Here is a 22,272-nt window from a genome sequence, read left to right as displayed (position 1 = left end):
AAAATCATTACAACGTATTTCAGCTGTTGCGTTCCATCAAATTCTATCGCAAGATCCTTGTCTGTTTTCGATTGCATATTCTATGCATGGTTCCATATTGTGTATATGTATATCAGATTTTCACAATATGATAATTTTCGTCGATAGGCTGGCACGTGTCGTATAATCGTTCTCTCAGGTTCTTCGTGATGCTCCGTACACTTCGCCTTATTCTTACAATCGTCCGTGTATAACGTATAGGTATATGTAGGTACACCGGCAAAAAAGTCGGGCTCGACGATTTGCCGGTCGTTTTAACCCCAAACGCAACATTACGCAATTTTGATTTTCATTTCATTTCATTTTATTTTATTTTATTCCCTACTCTCACGGTGTGGAAAAATCGCAATTTCAACTTACGGTGGTTGAAACGTATGTTTATTGTATTTTTTATGGCAACACGTTTCGGCGACAGGATATTGCGTGAAATGTTTCAAGGGTTGAAGGTCAGGGAGGTTTCAAAAATTTTCACGTGCGATAAGGTTAATTGTGTTCATTCAGAGAAATATTCTAGCATACCTGCCAGCTTTAAAATAACAATAGAAATTATTCGATTATACTAATTTCGAGAAGCACTCAGTTTGCGAATTGTGCGTGTTTTTACGCAGGCGGCTTACGGTACGACAAAATTTACCGCCGCGCCGCCTATAGCCGCAGGGACACGCGGGCATCAATTCGTTATTAAAGTACAGTGACCAGCGGAAATAAGCTTGCCCGCGCCGTTCCGGTCGTGCACTGAATTCCTTTCTTGTGTTTTGGGATAAGCCGGGCTTGGGTCGCGGAGGACAAAGATTGTACGATATTTCAGGTTGCCTCTGCGCAGACACGATGACCGTGATACGCGGCGGAGAACAACATTTGTCGTCGTCGAACGATTTTCGAAAGAACCCGGAGAGGAGCTTCGAGCCCGAATTCGACCTAGACGTCGTCACCAACGTTACCAGCCTCGCTGGCCAAACCGCCTATCTCACCTGTCGGATAAAAAACCTGGGCAACAGAACGGTCAGTGTAATTCTCATCAAGAGTGCTAGAGTATTTTTTCATGGCTATTTATTTCTTGAGTTACGCAAAGTTTTAAGTCATTCTTCTTGAAATAACAATTCTTCAGATACACTTTTCTTGAACCATGTGACTTAAGTTTAGATATGTGGATATCCATTATCCTCTTTTTCTGTTTTTTTTTTTGGCCGGGGAAGGGGGGGGGGAGGGATATGCGAAAAAGGTGAAACGGTAAATGATCCAGGATTGAATTTCACGAAAGAGCAAACGATTTAAAGTTTCGACATTGAACGCGAAGAGGGTAAAAAGGAGAATAAGAAATTAGATTCTTAAGTCGGATATGGGCCGTTCCTTGAAATTCTAGGCTCGTTTCACCTTGACTAATTAAAGTCAGTGAAATGTCTTCCGACGAGGGGGATCGGTTGGTTTGTCTGAGAGAAAGAAAGGGAGAAAGAGAGAGAGAGAGTGAGAGCGGCTGCCCAAAACTGACGAAGGGATTACGGTACCGGTCTGAATTGAAAAGTTTGCCGAGGTTTTCACATTGGTTAGCTACATGTTTGTGCCTGTGCCTTATGTATACCTACCTACCAAGTGCATACAGGTATACCGCACTCGGAGAAGAGATACGTTGGGATGAAACGTGGGAATCGCGATAGTGAAATTTCCTCCACTAGTAAATCTGGCGGGAAGCTTTGCCCGCCTCTCGCTCTCGCTTCCCAATCCCCATTGCCCATGCATGTGTGTTTATCTAAGGGGTGTGCCGTCTGAATTCACCCTCGGGCCGTTCCCTTATCTACTATCGGAGATTCCGTGTTCGGACCAAAGTTGGACTTCGGCCAGAACGGTAATGCACCCCTCTGCAACGCCAACCGCACGAATATTTTTACTCTATTCACTTTTTCAAACTATATACGTAAACGCGGGGCTCGGATCGGGAGGTCGGAAAATTTTAGTCACGACGTATCGACTCTACGGCGAATTGTGATGGGAAATATATTTATTATTATTCAGGCTTACGTTACGAATATCGTGAGATACGAACTTTCTGACCGACGAATATTATCTCCGTTTCAAATACTATGTACGTATATAATTCGTTTAATATTATATCTTTTCTCGGCCGTAACGTTTTTCGTATAAATAATTCAATTAAGTCGAGCTTTGCAGCCGCTTACCACCTCATTTTTATTTCCAAAAAGTTTCAAGATCATAACGCGATATTTAAGAGAACTTTCCTTCGGTCCGTAATCTCCAAGTGGCGGTATATTAATCTATATAGGTGTCTGAGTACTGTGCTTGCGAATATCTCCAACTACACGGGTTTTAATCGTGATATTTAAAAACTCGCTACTTTCGAATTACCGTCGAGTGACGAATTTTATTTCGCGATTCTTCAGGATTTAGAAAAGTTTTTTACTACAAGAAAAACCTAAACAAGACAGATTCTCGAAATTCGGGTATTCCCTCAATCTCCCGAAGATCAGATATAGAGAACGAAACAGATGTAACAAATTCGCGTGTCAAGGGGCAAGAATCTCGCTCTATTTTTCACACTTATCGCATCGCGATCTAGTGAGACATTCTTTCCAATGTATCGTCCAGACTACACAGCCGTCGTACAAGCATGAGATATAACGAAAATAAGTGGAGTCTGTAAGGTCTCGGTTACCTGGAGCATACATATAGCGGACGAAAAATTCTCGCCGCGAAATGCGTTGATAAATGTCCTTTCGGAGTCCAAAAACAAACAAAAATTTACAACACATACATATATATATGAATAATAGCGATCAAAATTCCAAAACAACGCTTGCCAATTTTTCACGAATCTCGCGAATTATAAGTTCCGAGACGCAGGCCCGATAGCCACATAAAATATTTGTCCGAATCGTACCGTCGTTTCAGTCAATTATACCGTCCGGAAATGAAAACAGCAAAGTAGCGGTAGGCAGATTCACGTGAGATTGACGATGTGAAATCGGTTGATTATCACGCAGAAACACGCGTGCTGATTTTTCATCGGGATAGCGATGGAATCGCGAATTACGTGCGCGGAACGGCGAGTGGTCAGAGACACCCGCGCAACTGATCGGTGCAGCAAACGTTGGCAGATGTTTCCTGGCAGGTTACCAAAGCCCTAATGTTATCCGGGAACAAGGGGCGGAAGGGGGGAAGAGAACCTCGGGAAATTATCGTTACTCAAGAATTTACAACTGCAGCTCGAAGGCGCCAACAGGCGCCAATGACTAATGAACCCGGGCCTGATTCTTACCCCGTTTTCCGCTCCCCTTGCTCCAGGTTTCCTGGGTGCGGCACAGGGACATCCACATCCTGACCACCGGGACTTACACCTACACGAGTGACCAGCGATTCCAGGCGCTGCACAGGCCGCTGGCGACCGGATCCGGAGGAAAGTCCTGGTCAGAATGGACCCTTTGCATAAAATGGGTCCAGGAAAGGGACTCGGGTATCTACGAGTGCCAGTTATCAACTGCACCGGTCACTTCTCACGCCTTTCGGCTGAGCGTTGTAGGTGAGAGTGTACGTTTTTCATCGCCGGATAAAGCTACCTTTGTACGTCTCGAATAATTCAAAAGTTTCACGCCGCATGACGTAGATGTAGCGTGGGTGTTAATCTCTCATTGAAAGTCCGGTACATGGCTGACACGAGAAATAACTCAGTGAAGCTTCCAACTTTTTACGAGCCTTAAGGCAAGGCAATCTCGCCGTTATTTCCCGGCCTATGAAGTGTTAATGGTTTATGGGTGTATAGTGTATAACCGTGTATGTACTCCACTTCAAATAATTTTATCATCCCAGCCCACGCCCCCTGTCCGCCTCCTTCTTTACGGGACTTTGCTAAGTGATCGATGATATTTTTTTCACCAAACGTTTCCCACCCGACGTTCGGAGCTCTGACTCTCTGTCCTTACAGTTCCGATGGCGAGGATACTGAGTGGTCCGGACCTCTACGTCGATGCCGGTAGCACGTTGAATCTCACCTGCGTCATCGAGTTGAGTCCCGAACCGCTGGAATACATTTTCTGGTATTACAATCAAAAGGTAAATACACTATACTTGGGTATACGACTGAGGTGAATCAGTGATGCGATGCAATCCTGTTACTCGGGGGATGCATAGAGCATATAATACATCGTCGAGCTCGCGTACCTGTAGATATATCAACGAAGCGCGACGCTATACGCCACAGCTTTGTATCAATCTATGCAATACGATTGAGCGAAACGTCTTCCTGTTCCGGCGAACGGCACGTACGCGTCTCACGACAATGCAGTCGCTTTGCCAAGAATTTCCTATACACGGATATTCAACCGGCATATAACCCGCACCTGTAATGGAATTCGTGACAATTTCTGCCGGAGGTTCACCGGGATCTTAGAATCCCGGGTTTGTCCCTTGAGAATTCGAGTCCGAACCACTCAAAGGAATTCCGCATCAATAATTCGTTGAAACATTATAACTTTCGCATATTTATGCGAATTTTTTAAAACGTCTCCACGGTTATCCGTATTATATGCGAATATTGACAAACCTTATCGTTCTGTTCTTGATTTGGAAGGAAGTATTTATTTCATCATTCATTCATTCATTTATTCACTCGCTCTTCTTTACGCACGACGAGGCTTACCATTAGATATTCTCTGTCTTGGATTACTTTGAGAGCCGACCATGTAATCTTTGCGGTATACGGAAGATCGGATGTAGCTACCAGTTTTGCTGCACGTTTCAAGCAAGAAATAATTTCAACATTTTTCTCTACGATTCTACCATATTTTTTCTTATCCACCTTATACAACCTTCGCGAAGATCAGAGACCCTTTGAGTTTTAATGGTTATGGTAATATACCGTCGTGGATGGTTTTATTTCAATTTTTTTCATGTCGTCTTTTTTGACATTCTTTTTTCACGTGTGCGAAATCTTTTTTCGTTCAACATTTTTATTGCCCTCGCGGTTGTGACGCAAAAGCTAGGACGTGTAATTAATTTTCCAAGTGTAACGTGGAACAAAATATACAAATTTTCAGAATGATTACGAATTAATTTTTTTCGAGGCAAATTTTATACAGATTTATTTGCATTTATAATATAGGTATATGTTATACATATATCACCAACACACGAACCCGCTGACACGTACTCTCCGCGAGGATAGATAAAAATTTTTTATTTCATCCAACTTCATCGTGGACGTAAATTTCATCCCATCATTTTGATCAATATTTACTCTCCAACCCACTCGGTCTCAATCTCGGATTTCTCGTGCTCAATTTTCAACCAGCCTGTCGGCTAAGCTCTGATACAACAGTTTGCGTTAGATAGGAAACGATCGATACACATTGAGGCAGTAATTATTTTCATTCCTTTGTTAGTTTATTTTTCCCTCGAAACTTTCTTTTCAAGTATACGTATCACTGTAATTCCGACGTATAATTACAGATGGAAAATTGCGAATACATCGTCGTATCGTGTAAAGATTTCCTTAGACGAAGGAAATAATTTCAGTCTGAGGCTCACCGACAAAATTGTTTCGCAAATTGCATTCATTTATATTGCGAATACAATATGCGATCTCTAAAAAAAATTTCTAACCATTTTCGAACAAGCATACACGGTACATTTATCGCGAGTTATCGGAGGTTCGAATATTTCGTATCGGATTTCACGAGTGGCAAATGATGCTGAAACTTGATTCTAGGATAGACGCTATTCAAACTCAGCCTTGTATAATACATTTGTTCGACAAGAGTGTCGCTTGTTCACGTCTAGGAACGATCGGCTTAACGATCGGTGCGCGAAGATGAAAGTAATGCACACAACTGCGATGGATCGCAGACGCTTATTGTTCTCTACGCGCGCTTCCGTTTCTCTTTTAGCAACACTTCCTGGGTATTGCATTGCCGCCCCGTTCTCTTCCGTGCAACGGATAAAATTGATTGCAGTTTCACTCGGTCACGGTTAGAGAAACGCTAGAACACGTTCCTCTGTCAAGCAGGCATGAGTATCGAATTGCATACGGATATTACAGACGATAACTGTGCGAGGCACGTTCCAGGGTCGGGGTAAAATGTGGAAAATCCGAAGTTTTGTGGTCTGGAAGAATCAGGAAATTGAGGACAGTTTTTCGCAACGAATTTCTTGCAAATAAGAATAATTCAGCATTCAGTAAATCTAAATCTTCTTTTTTATGAGACATATGTAATGATACGTGCTCAAAAAGAAATGAATCGCTTTAACCTTGACATTTAACATTTGTTGCTCGTGCAGAATTATTTATTCCAACAAATCAACGGAGGAAATAATTTCACTCCAGTTTTGTGATGCGGAGAAAATGCGGGAGCAATTCTGAAACTAATCGTTGGGATGAGTAGCAAAAAAATTGCAGTTCGTGTTAAGAATACGGTGTGAGTGAACGATTGTCAATTCTCACGACATATCGAAATTTGTTTTACTTATTTCTCTTCAGGTGTTGAACTACGACAGTCCAAATAGCCGGAAATTCGTTTACACGGAGAGGGAAAACGAAGTGACGACGTCGAGACTTTTGATAAAATCAACTGACCAGGAAGATTCCGGTGAATACAGCTGCAGGCCCAGCAACTCGAAGAAAGCGAGTGTCCGCGTTCACGTTTTGAACGGTAAACCAGGTCTATCAACGCTGTTTCATTTTTTGTTGATAGTTTGATTTGACAATTTAAAAAAAAAAAAATTTACCCCCGATTAGTTAACTGCTCGTTCAAATTGAAGCTGCGTTCGGATATATCTCGTTATCGAATCGCGGAAAGTGGCCTCGAGGGCAGGTACATTAATGCAGAGTGGAAAACCGATACTAATCCGAAGCACTTTTCATTCAACAATTAATTTTCAGTCAATTTGAAATTTCTCCAACGATTTGCCGGACGGTGAAACTGTTTCACCTTCGCAGTTATAATATACCTTAATATCGTCGAAAGATCCGCGTGGCTGGAAAAAGAGATAGACGTCGAAAAAATTCCCCTAATATGTATAAAAGAGTGAAATTAGTCTGACAGCCATTCGTTTTTGCGAGTAGATCAGCGATTAGCGGAAAGCACGCACCTGCGATCCTCTTTCTTCATTTCCGCTTCTTCTTCGCAGCTTCGCGGGACCTAAATAAAAACATTTCTCAGAGGCTATTAGGCGTAATGGAAGTCCGATTCGTCGACGGAGCGTTTCCGTTTTTTGCAAAAAAAAAGCACCGTGGTACTGTCCCGCGTCTCGAGTGTATTTTTTTCTTACTTCTCATTTTTTTTTTTTTCTCTCTTCCTTTCTTATTTTGCATCGAATTTTCTTTCTACTTTCAGGCGAACGCCTGGAAGCAATGCAGACCGGCGGTGCTGCCGTCCCCGTTTTAAGTCTCCTGCTAATTGTACTGTCATCTTCCAGCAACGGGTTCAGCTAAAAACCGCCGATCTTTTCCCAGGATAACACGTAGACGTGAATGCAGCTCGTCCGGAGTGTCCCTTTCAAAAGTTTGATATTTTTGGAGAAACGAATAATTTTCGCCGATTACTTTTCCTTACGTTTCTTTCGCAATCCGCGTCTGTCTCGCTCTTTAATTCTCGTCAAGCAGAAACTGAAGAGAAAAGAGGAGGAAAAAAAATTTCCTCAACGAATTCTGTGATGTCGCGGATGGACAAATCGTTGAGGACAAACGGAAAGTCTGGTGCTGCAGGGCGCCGAGCCGCCGAGGTAATTAAAGTGTCTCCGTTAATTAAGGAGGTCCTTTCTCTCCGAACTACATAGTAGCTTTTTGCACAACTTTCAAAAAGAATCGCCGTAATTCGTTAGCGTATATATACATATATATATATATATATATATACACATTTTCCGTCGCACTCACGGTGAGAAAGCTCTTGGAATTTTTTTCAAACTTCTCTTCCTCTCTTCCTTCGCTCTTTCCCATTTTAATTTTCTTTCTATACCTATATTACAGGTATACATTTTCATCCCGCTCAATTATTCCTCTCGTTTTTATTCATCGCCCCATGTAGTAAACCTCGCGAATAGATATAGATTTGCGCGTCTTTCCCGCACGTGCAGATATCACCTGGTCACTACGGGTTTGGCCCGACGCGTTGAAAATGTTGAAACGGATTCGATCCCTTATATAGGATTCTCCAAACGCAAACAAATTGTTCGCCTTCCTCGCGATAGAACTCTTTTTTTTTCTTTTCGAGAACCTGCAGCTCGGCGCGAGCAGCGCGATAACAGAGAGCGGGAGTAAGAGAAGAAGAAAGAAAATAAAATTACTTTTTTCTCTCCTCCTCCTTCTTCTTCTATTCTTTTTTCCCCTTTTTTTCTCACGCACGACCTACCGGGAACAATTTGTTCTTCGCTAAGTGATATAAGCTTCAGGGCCTGTGCACCAGCCCCATCGCCTCGCCCGAGGAAAAGAAGAAAATTTAATTACGGATAATAATTAGCTTGACGCATGTACCTTTTATTCTCGGCTATTTTAAAAATTCGATATTACACGAAGTAAAAAGATAGGCGTAAAAAATATGAAGAAACTTCGCGACGCCCGACCTTGCGAACGTACTATAATTAATTGATATGAAAATTAATCTCCCCTCCTATACGTATATGTGTGAATGTATACAGTTATAACTGCTCATATTATACACAAGTGTTTATTTTAATTTTATTCATAAGCAGCTATGATATTAGTCGAAGTGCCGAGGTGTGCAGGATCAGAGGCGGGCAACCCGGCTACTCCCCCAATCTACAATCTGAAATATTGCGGACCGAGGTAAGGCTCGTTTCGTCGCGTCACGGAATGTACGCTTTTAAATTTGACTAAATCTTCGCCTCCTCTTCCCCCAAGGAATTTGAATAAAAAATATCACCATTTACGTTCACCCTGTTAGCGATCTTCAAGGTCTCACGCAGCCATTGAGCAGGTATTCTTCTCCTCCTCTTTTTTGTTCCCCCGTTCCATCATTTTTACTCTGCTTTTTTCTTATACCATTTTCCCCGTTCAAATTCGTGCGATATCGACGATTTCATTCCAGGTGCAGGCTTACTTTACCCACTAGCGTTTATACTTACATTTTTTAGATATATGCATGTATACATATATATTGTTTCTTTAACTGTTTGAACAGTTCATAACTGGAAAAGATACGGAAAAGATATCAAAAGTTAATCGATACCGTACATTTGTTTTTTCTTTGCAAAATCGTTTTATTCAAGAGTTGCAATTGGGACGCTCCGTTCGTTTGGCCGTCGATACGTATAAATATACTTGTACAATAAGAAAACAAAAAACCTGTATCCATAAACGTGAAATTTTGTAAATAAAAAATAAAAAATCGATAAATTGTTTGTATTTGTAATTTACATACGTGCGAAGTCTCTGCGAAAGGTAAAAAAAAAAAATAAAAAATAAACCGGAAAATCATGTTCTCGTTGTAAATAACCGCGCCCCTCAGGTTATTGTTCATCTCTGAGGTAACAAAACTTGGCTTTACGTACTAGTAGGATGGAAAACGCAGGGCAGATGTACGGTGTAACGTTCGGTACTCAGTGGCGTTGAATGGTCCTCTGAATGGAATAAAATAAGGCCGTATCCGCTATACGAGAGCGGGGAAATTCAATTTGTGTTTCGCAGTAAAAGCTGCGGGGACAGCTCTCGGTCCTGCGCGTACGTACGTGACCCAATACGCTGGACTTTGCGTTCACGGTATTAAACACCGCGGATCCATTGAGCCGAAAGCCAGCGTAAATTGATATTCATCCGCCACCCTCTTGATGCCGCTGCCATTCGTCCATATCCGACGAGTCATCCATCGGTAGGTGTACCTCATACGTACAGGTATAACAGACACTGCCAGGCATGGATGTAATAAGGTTTACGTGCCGACGTATCGACCTGACGTTTTCTTCTTTTACCCCTTTTGCCAATAGCCATTTTTAGGTGTTTTCTTATACTTGTCAGACCACGATGCGCACCGTGAGAGAAACCGGAGCAGGGATTTGCAGCTGTGTACGCGTCGAATAACGAATCACGGAGGCGAAGCCAAGGCGTGAAAATAAACGACTCCGGTGGCAAATTCACTAAGCTTCTTTTGCTTTGACGCGAGCTAGTAGCCTGTGGTTTGAGGAGGAAAGAACTGCACTGACCGAGGAAAGGTGAAGAAAGAAGGTACGGAAGAAAGGAAAAAATAAGGAAACCGTGGCGAAGGTGTCGGATGTCGGTCTGTGGAAGACGGTGGGGAAAAAAGATCTCCGGGGAGACGGAAAGAATGACGGAAGATAAAAGTATTTCCGAGAAGAAGAGAGACGATTGTATTAAGTTAAGCCCGAATGAAAATTTCGTCAGGCATCGCCGCAACCGAATCAAATATCGCACAGAACGCCTTGAAACGAAGCTTATTGCTGCCGCGGTGGGACATTGTCTGAGAAAAAAAAAAAACGTCAAACCTCGCCGGTCCTTATATCTGCGTACTACACAGAAATTCGAACACACAGATTAAATTCTTTTCTCGTGAAAGGCAAACATCGTGCGCAATACGCGCGTTGCGTACCTACGCGGTGGCTGTATAGTAAACGAAGTTGGATCAAATCCGACCGATCCTTGCTGCTGCTAGCAACGTCTAGGTTGCGATTTAACAAATATGCGTTCACGTGCGCAGAGGTAAATACTTGTGTTTACTTGGAATATTTATTCAACGAAAGAGGAATATTAAAAGAGTTCACATATGGTACAAGGCTGCAAAGTTGCAGGGAGAATAGAGGGGTTCAAACTTAACAACAACATGACCGTGGGCCGTGGGAGCGTGCCGCGACGTACGATAAGGTATCCAGTGTCGCAGGAGGTCTTTGTACTCGGTGAAGGAGCTTGCGAGAGGTGGGAAGTTTTAGTGGTGACCGTGTCCATGACCACCGTAAGTCCCTCCGGAGTGGTCGTTGCCACCGCTGTTGTGGACGATGGCGTGGAACCCACCGTGAGGGTCGGCGTGGTACTTGACGGTCCTCACGTTGCCGCCTGGCTCGTGGAGGGTGTATTCACCGGCGGCGTTCTTTCCTGTATATACATACGGAAGGTAAAGTGAGTCAATTTTTCCCGTCAGAGATTCGCCCGATGCTCTCCTCCCTCTTTATACACGTCTACCGAGCTCTTTATTTCCCGCTTTCTTCCCCGCCCGGCGGCCGAATACGCTTTGCGAAGCGAGTTGGAGAAGTCATTGGGAGCGGAATAACCGCCCCTGGGAAAACAAAGGAAGGGGGAAAAAAGGTACGTGCGATATAGGTTAGTTCAGACCTAAGGAAACCGTAATGGGGAACAGACTTTAACCGGGCGGAAGTGGGAGTTGAGGAAACGTGTCTTTGCTCTATCGCGTATCTTCGAATTGTAGGTATTCGAGGGGCTGGTGAAGTTTACGGCTTACCGTCTCTGTGCTCCTTTTGTCCGTGGTAATCGCCGGTGTGATGGTCCTCCACTCCGTAAGAAAACTCGTACTTCGGATGCGCAACGTAATCGACGTGGTGATGACCGTGCTTGTCGTGGTAGCTCACTTCCTGGTGGGGACCTTCGACGGGTCCGTGATAGTGGGCGAAGCTGTGAGCGTGCCCGGCAAAACTCTGCTGGACTTGGGCGAGCGCCACGAAGGCGAGAACCGCGGCGAACTGAGGGGTGTGAAAAATTTCACGATTATCGCTACTGCCGGGACACTTCGGGTCTCGATTAACGCTGCACCACCGGACCTACCTTGAATGCCATGCTGATGTGTATGAGACAAGCGTTGGTCGGATCAATGATACCAAACTGACAAGGCCCCCGCGTTATATACCTCGGCTACCGTTGTGTTTTGCCCCCGTGATTTCGACATTACGTTGTTATCTAATACCCTGACACAAGTTGCGAGCTCTGTGCCACTCGCAAAAACACTTCTTTAGACATATCTATAACGTGCTCACTGCTTTCCTATGCGTTCCACTTACAACAGTGTTGTACACACGTGAAACTGCATTCGCCAATCGAGACACGATCGACCAGACTTTACAAGAGATCAGAGACTAACCGTGGATAGTTGGACTGGAATTAGTGACTTCTATGATATGCGGAAGATACGTGTCTCGTTAGAGACATGTCGAAATGTGTGACAGAATTTTGTAAACAGCAATGCTCGACGAAAACAAAAATCGGTCCGGTTCACTCTTCGATGTTCATCATTGTATCTTTTAGACTTTGACTTGATCTTGTTTTCGAAGTTTTGATTTCTCTTAATTCCAACATTAGCAGCGGTCATTTTTCGCGCAAAGATTTGCGGTGCTTGACCTAGTAAAAGTTGATCGAAGCGTGAATAATTTGTAATCCGCTTGCTTTAGTGAGCAACGCAATTGCATGCATAGTGAAATAATTGAAAACAAGGACGTGGGTGACTGTAAAAAGGGGAAATCGCTCGTTCTCGGGTTAATGATTCCACGAATATCTTTCACATTTTTCGACAGTGCTCATACGTCGAACGCACTGCACAGGACTGACCCGCATAACTTCGTTACGATCGATTAGCCTTTTTACAGTGATCATGATACTCCGTGCGATAATAATCGTAACGTATCATTTGCGATGATGGGTTATGATAATGGGTGGTGATGACAGGTAGCGATAATTCCCAACGATTTTCATAGCTGTTGAAGCAATCGATTTACCGTGGTCGCTTGATCCTGATGGTAAAATAATGAGAGGCTGTTATTTATTATTTATCGTTAGTGTCGAGACCAACCGTACGATTGTTTTCTTTGTCGACGGTCTGAAAGTGGTGATGTTTTCACTTGACTGAGTCTGATAATTGCGCAAAATAGTTGTGAGAAAATCAAAAAATTCCCTGCAGTCTAGGCAAAGAACCCATCTAAGGCTATGAAGAAATGAGATAAAGATGAGGAGAGAAAACTAGCGCGAATATCACATAATCCCTGTATAAAACATCGCCAGTCAGCTTATGCTTTCCGCGTGAAAGCATCTCTCTCGTTCTCAGACATACCGATCAACGGCAGCCTCGATAATACTCGACGCGCTTTTTGCACCCACCATTACCAGCTCCTCTTCAGCCACGTTGTCTGAAAGAATTCTGCAGCGTCATTCCGATACAAGTTACATCGTGAGTGATGTTGGAAAAAGAGATGATCCTCTCTGCAATAAATTCTGCTTAGTTTGGTTTGTTCGGATAACCGTATAACCGTATAACATATAGTATTAATACTGGACTGCAGTCGATCGGCTAGGATTTTGCGGCAAGTACATTTTATCCCCCTTAAGTACCCACATGTCACGGTTCTATAGCATGAAGTCTAGGCAATCGCACGTTCTTTTTCTTCGACATTACCTATTATCGTCCAGCTCAACGACCGGATTACGTAACATGTTCACGAATCAATAATCAAGAAGTATATGGCTGGAGCGGAACTAAAAGTACAATCAGCGGGTAATGGATACCAAAATACTAAAGCAACAGTTTGTGGATTCGTCGTAATGATACTAGATTTATTATTGTCCATAGAGAGGAAAACATAAATGAGACAAACGGAATAAAACTAACGGTTGATTACACATCTAGACAGCGGTATATTATCAGTGAGGTGGATTAAACCAATAGACACGGTAGATCAATAGAGTCTGATCCAGTCGAACCGGAATTCATGGAGAGAGAGGGAGAGAGAAAGAAAGAAAAGATTAGGTGCGATAAATGAGCTAAGTACAGCGTCTGCAAGCAGCATGATGTACGTCCGAGATCCAGGAGGTTGCCAAAGGCCCGCGGGCCTCACCGTGACGTCCCGTAGCTATTCCCCAGTCACATACCCACTTTGGTAAGAAAATCCTCGGCAAAGACACGGCGGTGACACGGAACTCATCTTCTCCGTCAGATAGCCATTTCTCCACGTACGTGGTCCGCAGGGTGACTTATATTAGTATCCGTGTCCGAGTTCGCCACCTCCGACTCCTCCTCAGTGTCCGTGCTCATGACCACCGTGGTGTCCACCCCCGGAGTGATCATTGCCACCGCTGTTATGGACGACGGCGTGGAAGCCTCCGTGATGGTCAGCGTGATAGTGGACAGTCCTCACGTTGCCGCCCGGCTCGTGGACGCTGTACTCGCCGGTGACTTTTTTCCCTGGAAAAAGATTGAGGTAGTGTAAGATGGATTAGGGAGAAGAAGCAGCCCCAGGGCATTCCCGGAACCCCCGAGACGTCGTCAACCATACGTAACCCCCTTTCGGTATAGAGTAGGCTGCACGGGCGTCTTGGGAGAGGGTGCCCGCAAAGTATTCGCCTGAATCATTGAAACGGCTCACACTTTCTTGGAGCTTTTTTTCGCCTCTTTTTCTCCCTCACTCTCTCTCTCTCTCTCTCTTTCTCTTCCACTCTTTTTTCCCCCCTTTTTTCTAAACCCTGCCACTTCACCGGTGCACCCCTCGCCTTCGCTTCTCTCCATCCTACCAGCCAGAAAGCCCTCTAAGCTAGCGACCTGCCAGAGACATTACTATAAATTAGAGCCAGTTGAAGAGAGCTTGAGCTCTCCTACTGACGATCGATACGAGGGGGGCCGAAAGACGTGGCATAAAATCGGGCTTTTTTTTGAAGAAATAGGGAATCCCTCTGCAAAACTCTTTATGCGCCAGTGATGGTGATACCCTGGATTATTCCACCTCAAATGGATGATAAAACGGTCTAGCTATCCCTAGTCTGGATTATGCCTCACGCTGCATTTTGACAAATTAAACGCGCGAGGTCTTCAAGCCCAAGGTCTTTTAGCGTTTTCTAGTTTCCTGTCGACGGTAAACGTACGTACTGGACGCTCCCGTCCTGTCATTTCAATTGCCATGGAGACCCGTAGAAGTTTATCTAAGAAATAAATTCGTCGTCTAGATCGACGGGCAAACGACACCTCGTAAACCGAGCCGTTGGTCGGTGATCGTTACGAAGAATGAGCCAAGAGGCCGTAATTTTAATCATCAAAAGAGGGTCGTTTATACCGTGAGCTAGGGAAGTGGCACTGATATACCAATCAAAGAAATGCCTGAAACTATTATCCCCCGCGAATCGGGGTATGGCTCGTCTTAATCCGGGAAAGTTCGCAACATTATACGAAAAGAAGCCCGCGACCACGCGGCTTCGAAAACCCTCTGCTTCCGCATGAGCCAATCGATAATCGTAGACACACACTTCCCGGTCTATTATCGCTATTCCAAGCCGAACTGTTACCGTCTCTGTGCTCTTTATGATGCTTCTTGTCATGTGTGTGATGGTCGGACACTCCGTAGTCGAACTCGTACTTCGGATGAGCTACGTAGTCGGTGTGATGGTGTCCATGTTTATCTTTCCACGAGACCTCTTGCCCGTGCCCAACCACTGGTCCGTGGAAGTGTTGGTAGGAATGAGCGTGTCCGTGTCCGTGTCCACCGCCACCGTCGCCTGGAGAGTAGTATGAATAATATAAAATACCGGGTAAATAACTGATCGAACGCAAGGTACACAGTCTGGGTTTTGGTTCCCGAGGGACGTTGCGAGCCCGGAGAGAAAGACAACGAGCGGATTGGTGTGCAGGGCATCTGCACCGCGGTTCGACGTCGTAAAATTTCTCCGCCGACTAAGCCAAGCCCGGGGATACATTTTACGATATTGTCTCCTTCTCTCTAGCCTCGTACCGATGGACTGTTAGAAAATTCACCAATTCTTTATCCTAGTCCATCTTATACTCACACACCGTTCGATTTTACGATATTTTTCATACCTCCATGATGGCCTCCCGGGTAGCAAAGGATCTCGCCGCCCAACTGGACGATCAACAACACCGTCAGTACCTGTAACCACAGTTTCTGCTCAGTGGAGGTGACATAATGCTCTGCAAATTTCTCGGGATCAATGTGCCAGCGGTTAGAGGATCGCGAATGTCATAAATAATTTGGAATTCTTTCTGGAAAGAAAAAGAGAGAGGGAAGAAGAGAGGAGGGAATGCAAGGATAAACGAATTGTCAACTCCCAAATAAATTAAATTTCGACAAATTTAACATTATTTCAGGAACCGGTGTTCGCGCGAAGCGGAGGTGAAGCGAGACTCGGATGTATCAGGGTTCCGGGTGGATGGTAACACGTGTCAGGTGAAGAAGGCACAATAGGAACGCTGGGCAAAGTTAGACCAGGTCAGATTAGGTTTGGTTATATTAGTTAGAATGGGGTGGATTAAGTTAGGCAGGTTTGGTTTCAGTACTGTTCTGTACAATGGGGCGGATTAAATGGGTAAGGGAAGGGTTGGGATTGTTTCAGATGCAGGCAGAGTCGTAGCTAAACGGATCGGCTTCATGAGCCAAAAAAGACCACGTGAAAAAACACCGAAGTAAAAAAGCTACTCTCTCGCTCGTTCGTTCATCGATCGAGGCAGCTTTTTGCACCAGCAGTGATTATCCTGCCCAATAGGCAACGTCGAGTTTTCGTTAAGGGTATGTAGACATTTAGTGTACATGTATACGCTGTACGATTACCGTTTCAAAACTTCGTTTCTATTATACAACCTTATTCGCTGAGTGACTAAGAAAGAAGTAGCAATGGTGGTAGGATAAACTCAGTAGCAAACATAAATTGGTACAAAAAGTTTGGAAATGTAGGTAAGGTTGAGATTGAAGAAAAAAAATAAAGGAATAAAATTAGTTCTGCAGACGGTGTAAAATTGCGTCTGGGTCTGAAAATGCCCTTTGCGAAAAAGCCAACCGAGGGACCAAATCGAAACCCGGCAAACCACCGTGCAGGAAAATTTCTACCGGCTGTTACAAGGGCTTCTCTGTGAAAAAGGATGATACGCGAGTTGACGTTTACTATCGACGTATTCTACTTTATTTTATTTTCCTTTCGTTCTTCCTTTTTTATTCTTGTCGGGCACAAAGTCCATTGACTGGCTACACAATTGACTAGGGAAAGCCAAACAACTTTCGGATACTATAACAGAAGCCTGGTAAAGTTTTTTTTGGAAAACGTCGCACGTTCAAACGTCAATACGCAACAAAGAATCTACGAGAGAAGAAAAAACTGGCGCCGAAATCCATGGGTCACTGATCTTCGTCACAATAACAACTTTTTACAAAATTTTGATGTACGAAATTGGCAAAATTGATGGTGGATTAATGCTTGAGGATTAATGATTAAGGAGGTATGTACCTTAATCATCTTACTCGCCGTCGAATCGCCGACTGATCGAATCCACTGCTAAAGTTAACCGTTTTATACCCAGACTTCCGCATCGTTTCGTGAACTGTTAATTATACCATCAGCGGTTTTATTCTCTTCATTTGTCAGAAGTCTAATTACTGACTTATTGACCATTATACTCGCTTTCGTAGCAGTGAATCGTACCGCAAATATTTATTGCATAACTCCAACTTCTGTGATTGAATTCATTCCGAGTTGTTAGCGGTGCTTGACCTAACCGCCAACCCGTCGAACCAAGAGCCGTACCAAATCGATAAACGTTTAAAATACTTCTCACCTTTCATACCGAGGACCTGCATAGGTGTTAAGACCAACTGACTCGTTAGCCGGTCAATTTAGACCTGGAGAACCGGGAAGAAAGAGGAGATTGAATGAAAATTGAATCGGGATCGAAACTCGAGGGGGAAAATTGAATGCGTGGCTTTTCATCGTGTATATCCCATCGACGATCGAGTTTGTTCTTCGACACCGATTCGTGTTTCGTTTTAGCCCGCGGGATTCAACCGGGGTTAAGAGTGGTTTCTCAAAATAGCTGTACCCCCATTGAACTCAACTTTCCCCATTTAAACTTCTGTCAATATCTGTTAGAATACGATACGTTGGGTGGCTTACAGGTATATAGATAGCAATATCAATTTCGGTTCCAGGCTTGGATCCTCCCTACCGCATTGTAACAGACTTAACCAATCGTCTCGTAATATCAATTCCCATTCTGTTCGGTAACTACTTCACAGTTCTCTGAATTATAAAACAAAGCCATCGACGTTAGGCAATCTGCACCATGGTGTTGAATCACTGTACCAGTCGGTATAAGCATACCGAACTTCTACAAAGTCCGCTCATTCGCCAACAATACACTATATTATCTCCGGCGAACTTTTGGTTTTAACGGTTAACGATATAATTCCAGTAACGCAGGTTGCGCAATCGTCTTGTTCTTTCTTATACCCAGAGAATGCTACTTTCTTGTCTGGACGTGGAAGAAAGCACCATTGAGGCGTGACTGCACGGTGTTTATTTAACGTGTCATGTATTCAACTTCTGTGTACGTGAAAAAAGTGAAGAAAGAAAAAACGGAAAAAATTATCTGCCAAAGGAATTGAAGCACAAAGGCTCGCACTATCGGACCTGGTCGAGCGTACGTGTCTATAAGCTACGAGTCTCCAAGGAAGGTATGTATTTTTTTATCCCTTGACTCTTTTTCACACTGTGTACATAAGATAAATCGCCCGACACGTACAAGGAATAAAATATGAGAAAATAGAAAATCCAAAATAATAATAAAAAAAAATTCCTGAAAGCTTAAAGTCACGCTTGGTCTGTTCGATCCGGCAGCACGAAAGAGATTTAACCACGTATTATAGGTAGGAGAAAAGGCCGAACTTTATTCGCTTCCCTTCCCCAGAGCAAGGTGCTATATTGTGTTTTTTTTTTTTTTTTTTGTAACAATCACGAGCTGCAAAAATACCGAAATATATCGACGAAATCTTAACGCTTCACTTCTATGGCACGCGTCAATTTACACAATGAAATAGCTATTAACAATTTTTCCCCGGTTTGCGGCTTGGGGATCTAGGGGTTGTTTTCACCCTCGAACTCACGCATATCAAATATCAGCTGCTAATTAAATTTACGGCTACCGAAGTATTTCCCTTCGCATAAATCAATGATGAAAATGATTAGTGCTTTCGTCGAAACAAAGTCAAGAGTTGAAAAATGACATTTGTAACGCCGAATGAGCCTCATCTCGTATACCTTTCAGTCCACACTGGTTGAAATTGATTCTGCAAAAATCAATGATTCCCGTTTTATTTTCAGAGGCTCCGTTTCACTCTGAAAATTTCCTTCCTTCGTTACCGTGGTACAAAGAACGTTTGCCGTGCTTATTTTTCCATACATGAATAATAATCGGCGTAGCAATTGCAGTAGGTGGTACTGCTTACAATTCATTACGTCGTTTTTTTTTCTTCTCCTATTCCTTCTGCCGCTTTGAAATTGGAAAGAAATTATTCACGCACGAAGTGAATCAACTTCAGAACCGTCAAATGTATTCCTCGTGTTTAAAAACAGAACGAAACTTTTATAAACCCGTGACACAAAAAGCCGAACGCACGTCTGAACAATCGAAAATTACCCAGAGTTGTCACTCGTATTTTCAGACACGTAATTTCCTCACTGTTCGCGTACATATATATATACATGTATAAGCTTTGAGAAAAATGGCGCGAGATGACGAAGGGGTGCTGAGGATCATCGATAAGTCAGTTTTCCAAGCGCTAATCCTCGGATCCCCAAGGAGCTAGTATCTCTCCTGCTCAGTCTTGATGTAATATTTCCTTAATACAGCCGGGAATATAACTCCTGTCGGATTTCTCTCCCACGGGATTGATTAATGTGGGTAGAAGCGATTAGCCATCGATTTTAAAAGTATGCTGCGAAACCGTCGAGTCCGCTTCTTCTACTCGGCAGTAGATCGACGGAACCGCGACTAGCTAAGCTAATTTCGATCCGTAATAGCCATAAGACTTAATGGGACGGGAAGGGCGAAACGGGGGCGCATTTGCACGGCACATCCATTGCACCGCAGTTTACCGGGCAAACTTGCATCGCTGATTTTCCACCTGTGTGCACGTCTACGTATTCGCGTGTCAATGCATCGGCCGCGGTCTGCATGCTCGTACGTGAACGAGAAGGGGTTGCGGGTGGACGCGAAGCGTGCTTTACGAGACCTGCATTCGTGTGTCCGTAATGTTATTTCTCGGTTTGGTATATAAGACCGGTTGGAATTTATGGTGCGGAAAACCTGAGGAAAGGTTTCACATACGTACAGGTGTGTACGTATACGCCAAGGCGTTCTATGTACCGCCGCGGAATCCCGCGATATATTCTTTTTCCATTTATTCTCAATTTCCTCCCGTCTATCCACGGCCGGTATTTGCCTCACAATCAGCGGAATTTCCAGCCGAAGGCGCGCTCCGACGTTTCTCATATTCAACATATATGTTTTATTAATCATGGGGAAGGGTATTTCGCGTCGTATGAATGACGACTAGCAATCGACGAATGCAATTTTCGTCGCAGATTTTTCCACGCTTCGACTCATTCACTTTCCGTCACTCTTTTACGATACTTATCATCACACCGGGGCGCAGGGGAAATCTTGGCTGTTCAGTCAAGCGTTAAATTTCGTAAAATACAAAAAAAAATGTACACGGTTAAGCAACGAAATCGTTAACGAGCGACCGAGGCAATTGAACGCTGATATAAATGGGTGTATTGAAATTTGAAAGCGAGCCGACCGCCGGCGTATGTTGTTGAAATTCAGTTACATGGTTAGACGGAGGCGCGGCTGGCTTCGGATATTTTATTCAGCCTTCGTGTGTCGAATGTATGCGTCCGCGCCGTGTACCTGCGTAAAAGAGATATTAAAGGAGAGTAAAAAAGCAGCCGCTGTTACTGCTGGGTAAATATTGAAATATTAAAACCGATCGTAAAAGTGTCTTTATTCCCTTTATGTAATCTCGAATAAAATCACTGTCCCACCTTCGTCCTCCACCCCCGAGAGGGTGCAACGTCGCCTGGACACAGCGATCCCCCCATTTATATACGCCGAGTGTATTGATCTGGCGCAACTTTCGTTCGTCCCGGAGTTGATTTATAAGGTGACAAAAACCAATCCTACGGATTATTGTTTCGGTTTGTTCAGCCGCAAAAGTTGTCACATCCTTCACTCTTGCAATCGCATTTGTGTCCCCAAAATTATATGAGGAGAAAATCGCATGATACAGGGGATCGGGCAGCTTAACCAACGTATGGGAACAAAAATAATGGTATAAATAATTAATACTAATACGGGTTCGAATTTTTTCCCGGCAAAGCGGGATCGTGTAGCCTGCGGTATGGATCGAGAATAATAGCCTGATGTGTTCGGGAGGTAAATTACTTTCACAGAGCTCTACTTTGCGGACTCACGATACGTTAGCAGCTACGGCTTAAGGAGACTGTTCAACTCACTCGTATAACCGGGATTCTAGTTTATTGTCAAGCGGTACTCTGGCTGACGCATTGCTGTTGTACGCACATATTTTGCTCGAAATTCGATGCATAGCTTTCGTATCGAACGTATTTCATTCATGTGGAGTATAATGAGACAGCCTCGAGTCATTCATTCTATGGAATATAACTCACGTTAACATCCATTACATTACCGCGTTAAGATTATTTTTACAATCGTTCACAGCAGAAAAAAATACTGCTAGGAATGAATGGTGATTTTCGTGGAGGATATCTTTCAGAGGACGGAACTTTTCTTCTTGAAAATAAATCATAGGTATAAAGTGAGTGCATCGTAGAAATTCCAAAGCAGCGGTATCAGGTTCGACGGCAAAGCGGATCCGTAAGATCTCCTCTCTTCGAAACAATTTTCATACAATGATTGAATACCTAAGGGTAGCGGAACTGAGAAGCTAATTTTGTTAAAGTTCGATGAAATATTGTCCTTGCCGCGAAGAGTAAGAAGCGGAGTTTCCCCGTTGAAACAATACCAGCCTTAATAAGCTCTGCATATTTGATCAACTGGGCGAACCAGCGCAGCGGCATCTCGACACACCTGTTCAATATTGCAATGGCAGGAGGGTGATGAGGGGGCTGGGGTGTTGCCCAGGAATGAAGGGAACCAAGGAAACCAAGGGACACACCCACCAAGTTAGTTTCCAAGTGGCTAGGCGCAAACACCGCAAGTTTGCGAATGACGGTGAATCATTCATTACGGATTTAAGGGTTTATTATCGCGGACGTCTCTCCCCCTTCCACCCCTTCTTGGCGAACCCTCGTCCCCCGTCATCTCGTCGAAATCTCACTCTCCTCTAATTAACAGGCACCCGCCTCACTCTGTTTGGAACAAAAACTCATCCTCGAGGGATAACGTCCCCTTCTTTGGGAATCAGCTGCCGGTGCGCTGGCGTGAGATTCAGGTTTGTTAACACTCG

At 43.8% G+C, this 22,272-nt stretch overlaps 3 protein-coding genes across 9 annotated transcripts in view; 1 reads left to right on the top strand and 2 right to left on the bottom strand.

Annotated features, from left to right (window-relative positions):
- Window positions 1-9,368, top strand: part of LOC124306730 (kin of IRRE-like protein 1) — a 139,316-nt gene extending 129,948 nt beyond the window's left edge. For all 7 annotated transcript variants that reach the window (XM_046767680.1, XM_046767681.1, XM_046767678.1 and 4 more), the window contains 5 exons: window positions 848-1,041; window positions 3,337-3,571; window positions 3,974-4,101; window positions 6,524-6,695; window positions 7,380-9,368. In XM_046767680.1, coding sequence (XP_046623636.1) covers window positions 868-1,041; window positions 3,337-3,571; window positions 3,974-4,101; window positions 6,524-6,695; window positions 7,380-7,477 — 807 coding nt within the window. In that variant the 5' untranslated portion in view covers window positions 848-867 and the 3' untranslated portion in view covers window positions 7,478-9,368. The remainder of the gene's footprint in view (window positions 1-847; window positions 1,042-3,336; window positions 3,572-3,973; window positions 4,102-6,523; window positions 6,696-7,379) is intronic.
- Window positions 9,369-10,730: 1,362 nt separating this feature from the next.
- LOC124306738 (cuticle protein 7-like) lies at window positions 10,731-11,878 on the bottom strand. The gene is made up of 3 exons (XM_046767690.1): window positions 11,792-11,878; window positions 11,472-11,709; window positions 10,731-11,107 (listed from the first exon to the last, which is right to left on the bottom strand). Exons 1-3 carry the CDS (start codon window positions 11,801-11,803, stop codon window positions 10,941-10,943), a joined length of 417 nt encoding a protein of 138 aa, XP_046623646.1. The 5' UTR covers window positions 11,804-11,878; the 3' UTR covers window positions 10,731-10,940.
- A 1,668-nt stretch (window positions 11,879-13,546) lies between these two features.
- Window positions 13,547-17,298, bottom strand: LOC124306737 (histidine-rich glycoprotein-like). The gene is made up of 4 exons (XM_046767689.1): window positions 17,234-17,298; window positions 15,816-15,885; window positions 15,287-15,496; window positions 13,547-14,195 (listed from the first exon to the last, which is right to left on the bottom strand). The coding sequence occupies exons 1-4, from the start codon at window positions 17,240-17,242 to the stop codon at window positions 14,029-14,031; spliced, it is 456 nt and encodes a 151-aa protein (XP_046623645.1). The 5' UTR covers window positions 17,243-17,298; the 3' UTR covers window positions 13,547-14,028.
- Window positions 17,299-22,272: the final 4,974 nt, after the last annotated feature.

The sequence above is a fragment of the Neodiprion virginianus genome, chromosome 6, assembly GCF_021901495.1.
Source record: "Neodiprion virginianus isolate iyNeoVirg1 chromosome 6, iyNeoVirg1.1, whole genome shotgun sequence".
Taxonomy (NCBI): domain Eukaryota; kingdom Metazoa; phylum Arthropoda; class Insecta; order Hymenoptera; family Diprionidae; genus Neodiprion; species Neodiprion virginianus.
This window is presented reverse-complemented; position numbering and strand designations above follow the sequence as displayed.

Coding starts and splice junctions, on each gene's coding strand:
- LOC124306738 (XM_046767690.1), bottom strand. Junction 11,108..11,471: donor ACAAAAGGAGCACAGAGACG/GTAAGCCGTAAA, acceptor ATGTATATACAG/GAAAGAACGCCGCCGGTGAA.
- LOC124306737 (XM_046767689.1), bottom strand. Junction 15,497..15,815: donor CCCGGGAGGCCATCATGGAG/GTATGAAAAATA, acceptor ACTACTCTCCAG/GCGACGGTGGCGGTGGACAC. Junction 14,196..15,286: donor TCATAAAGAGCACAGAGACG/GTAACAGTTCGG, acceptor ATCTTTTTCCAG/GGAAAAAAGTCACCGGCGAG.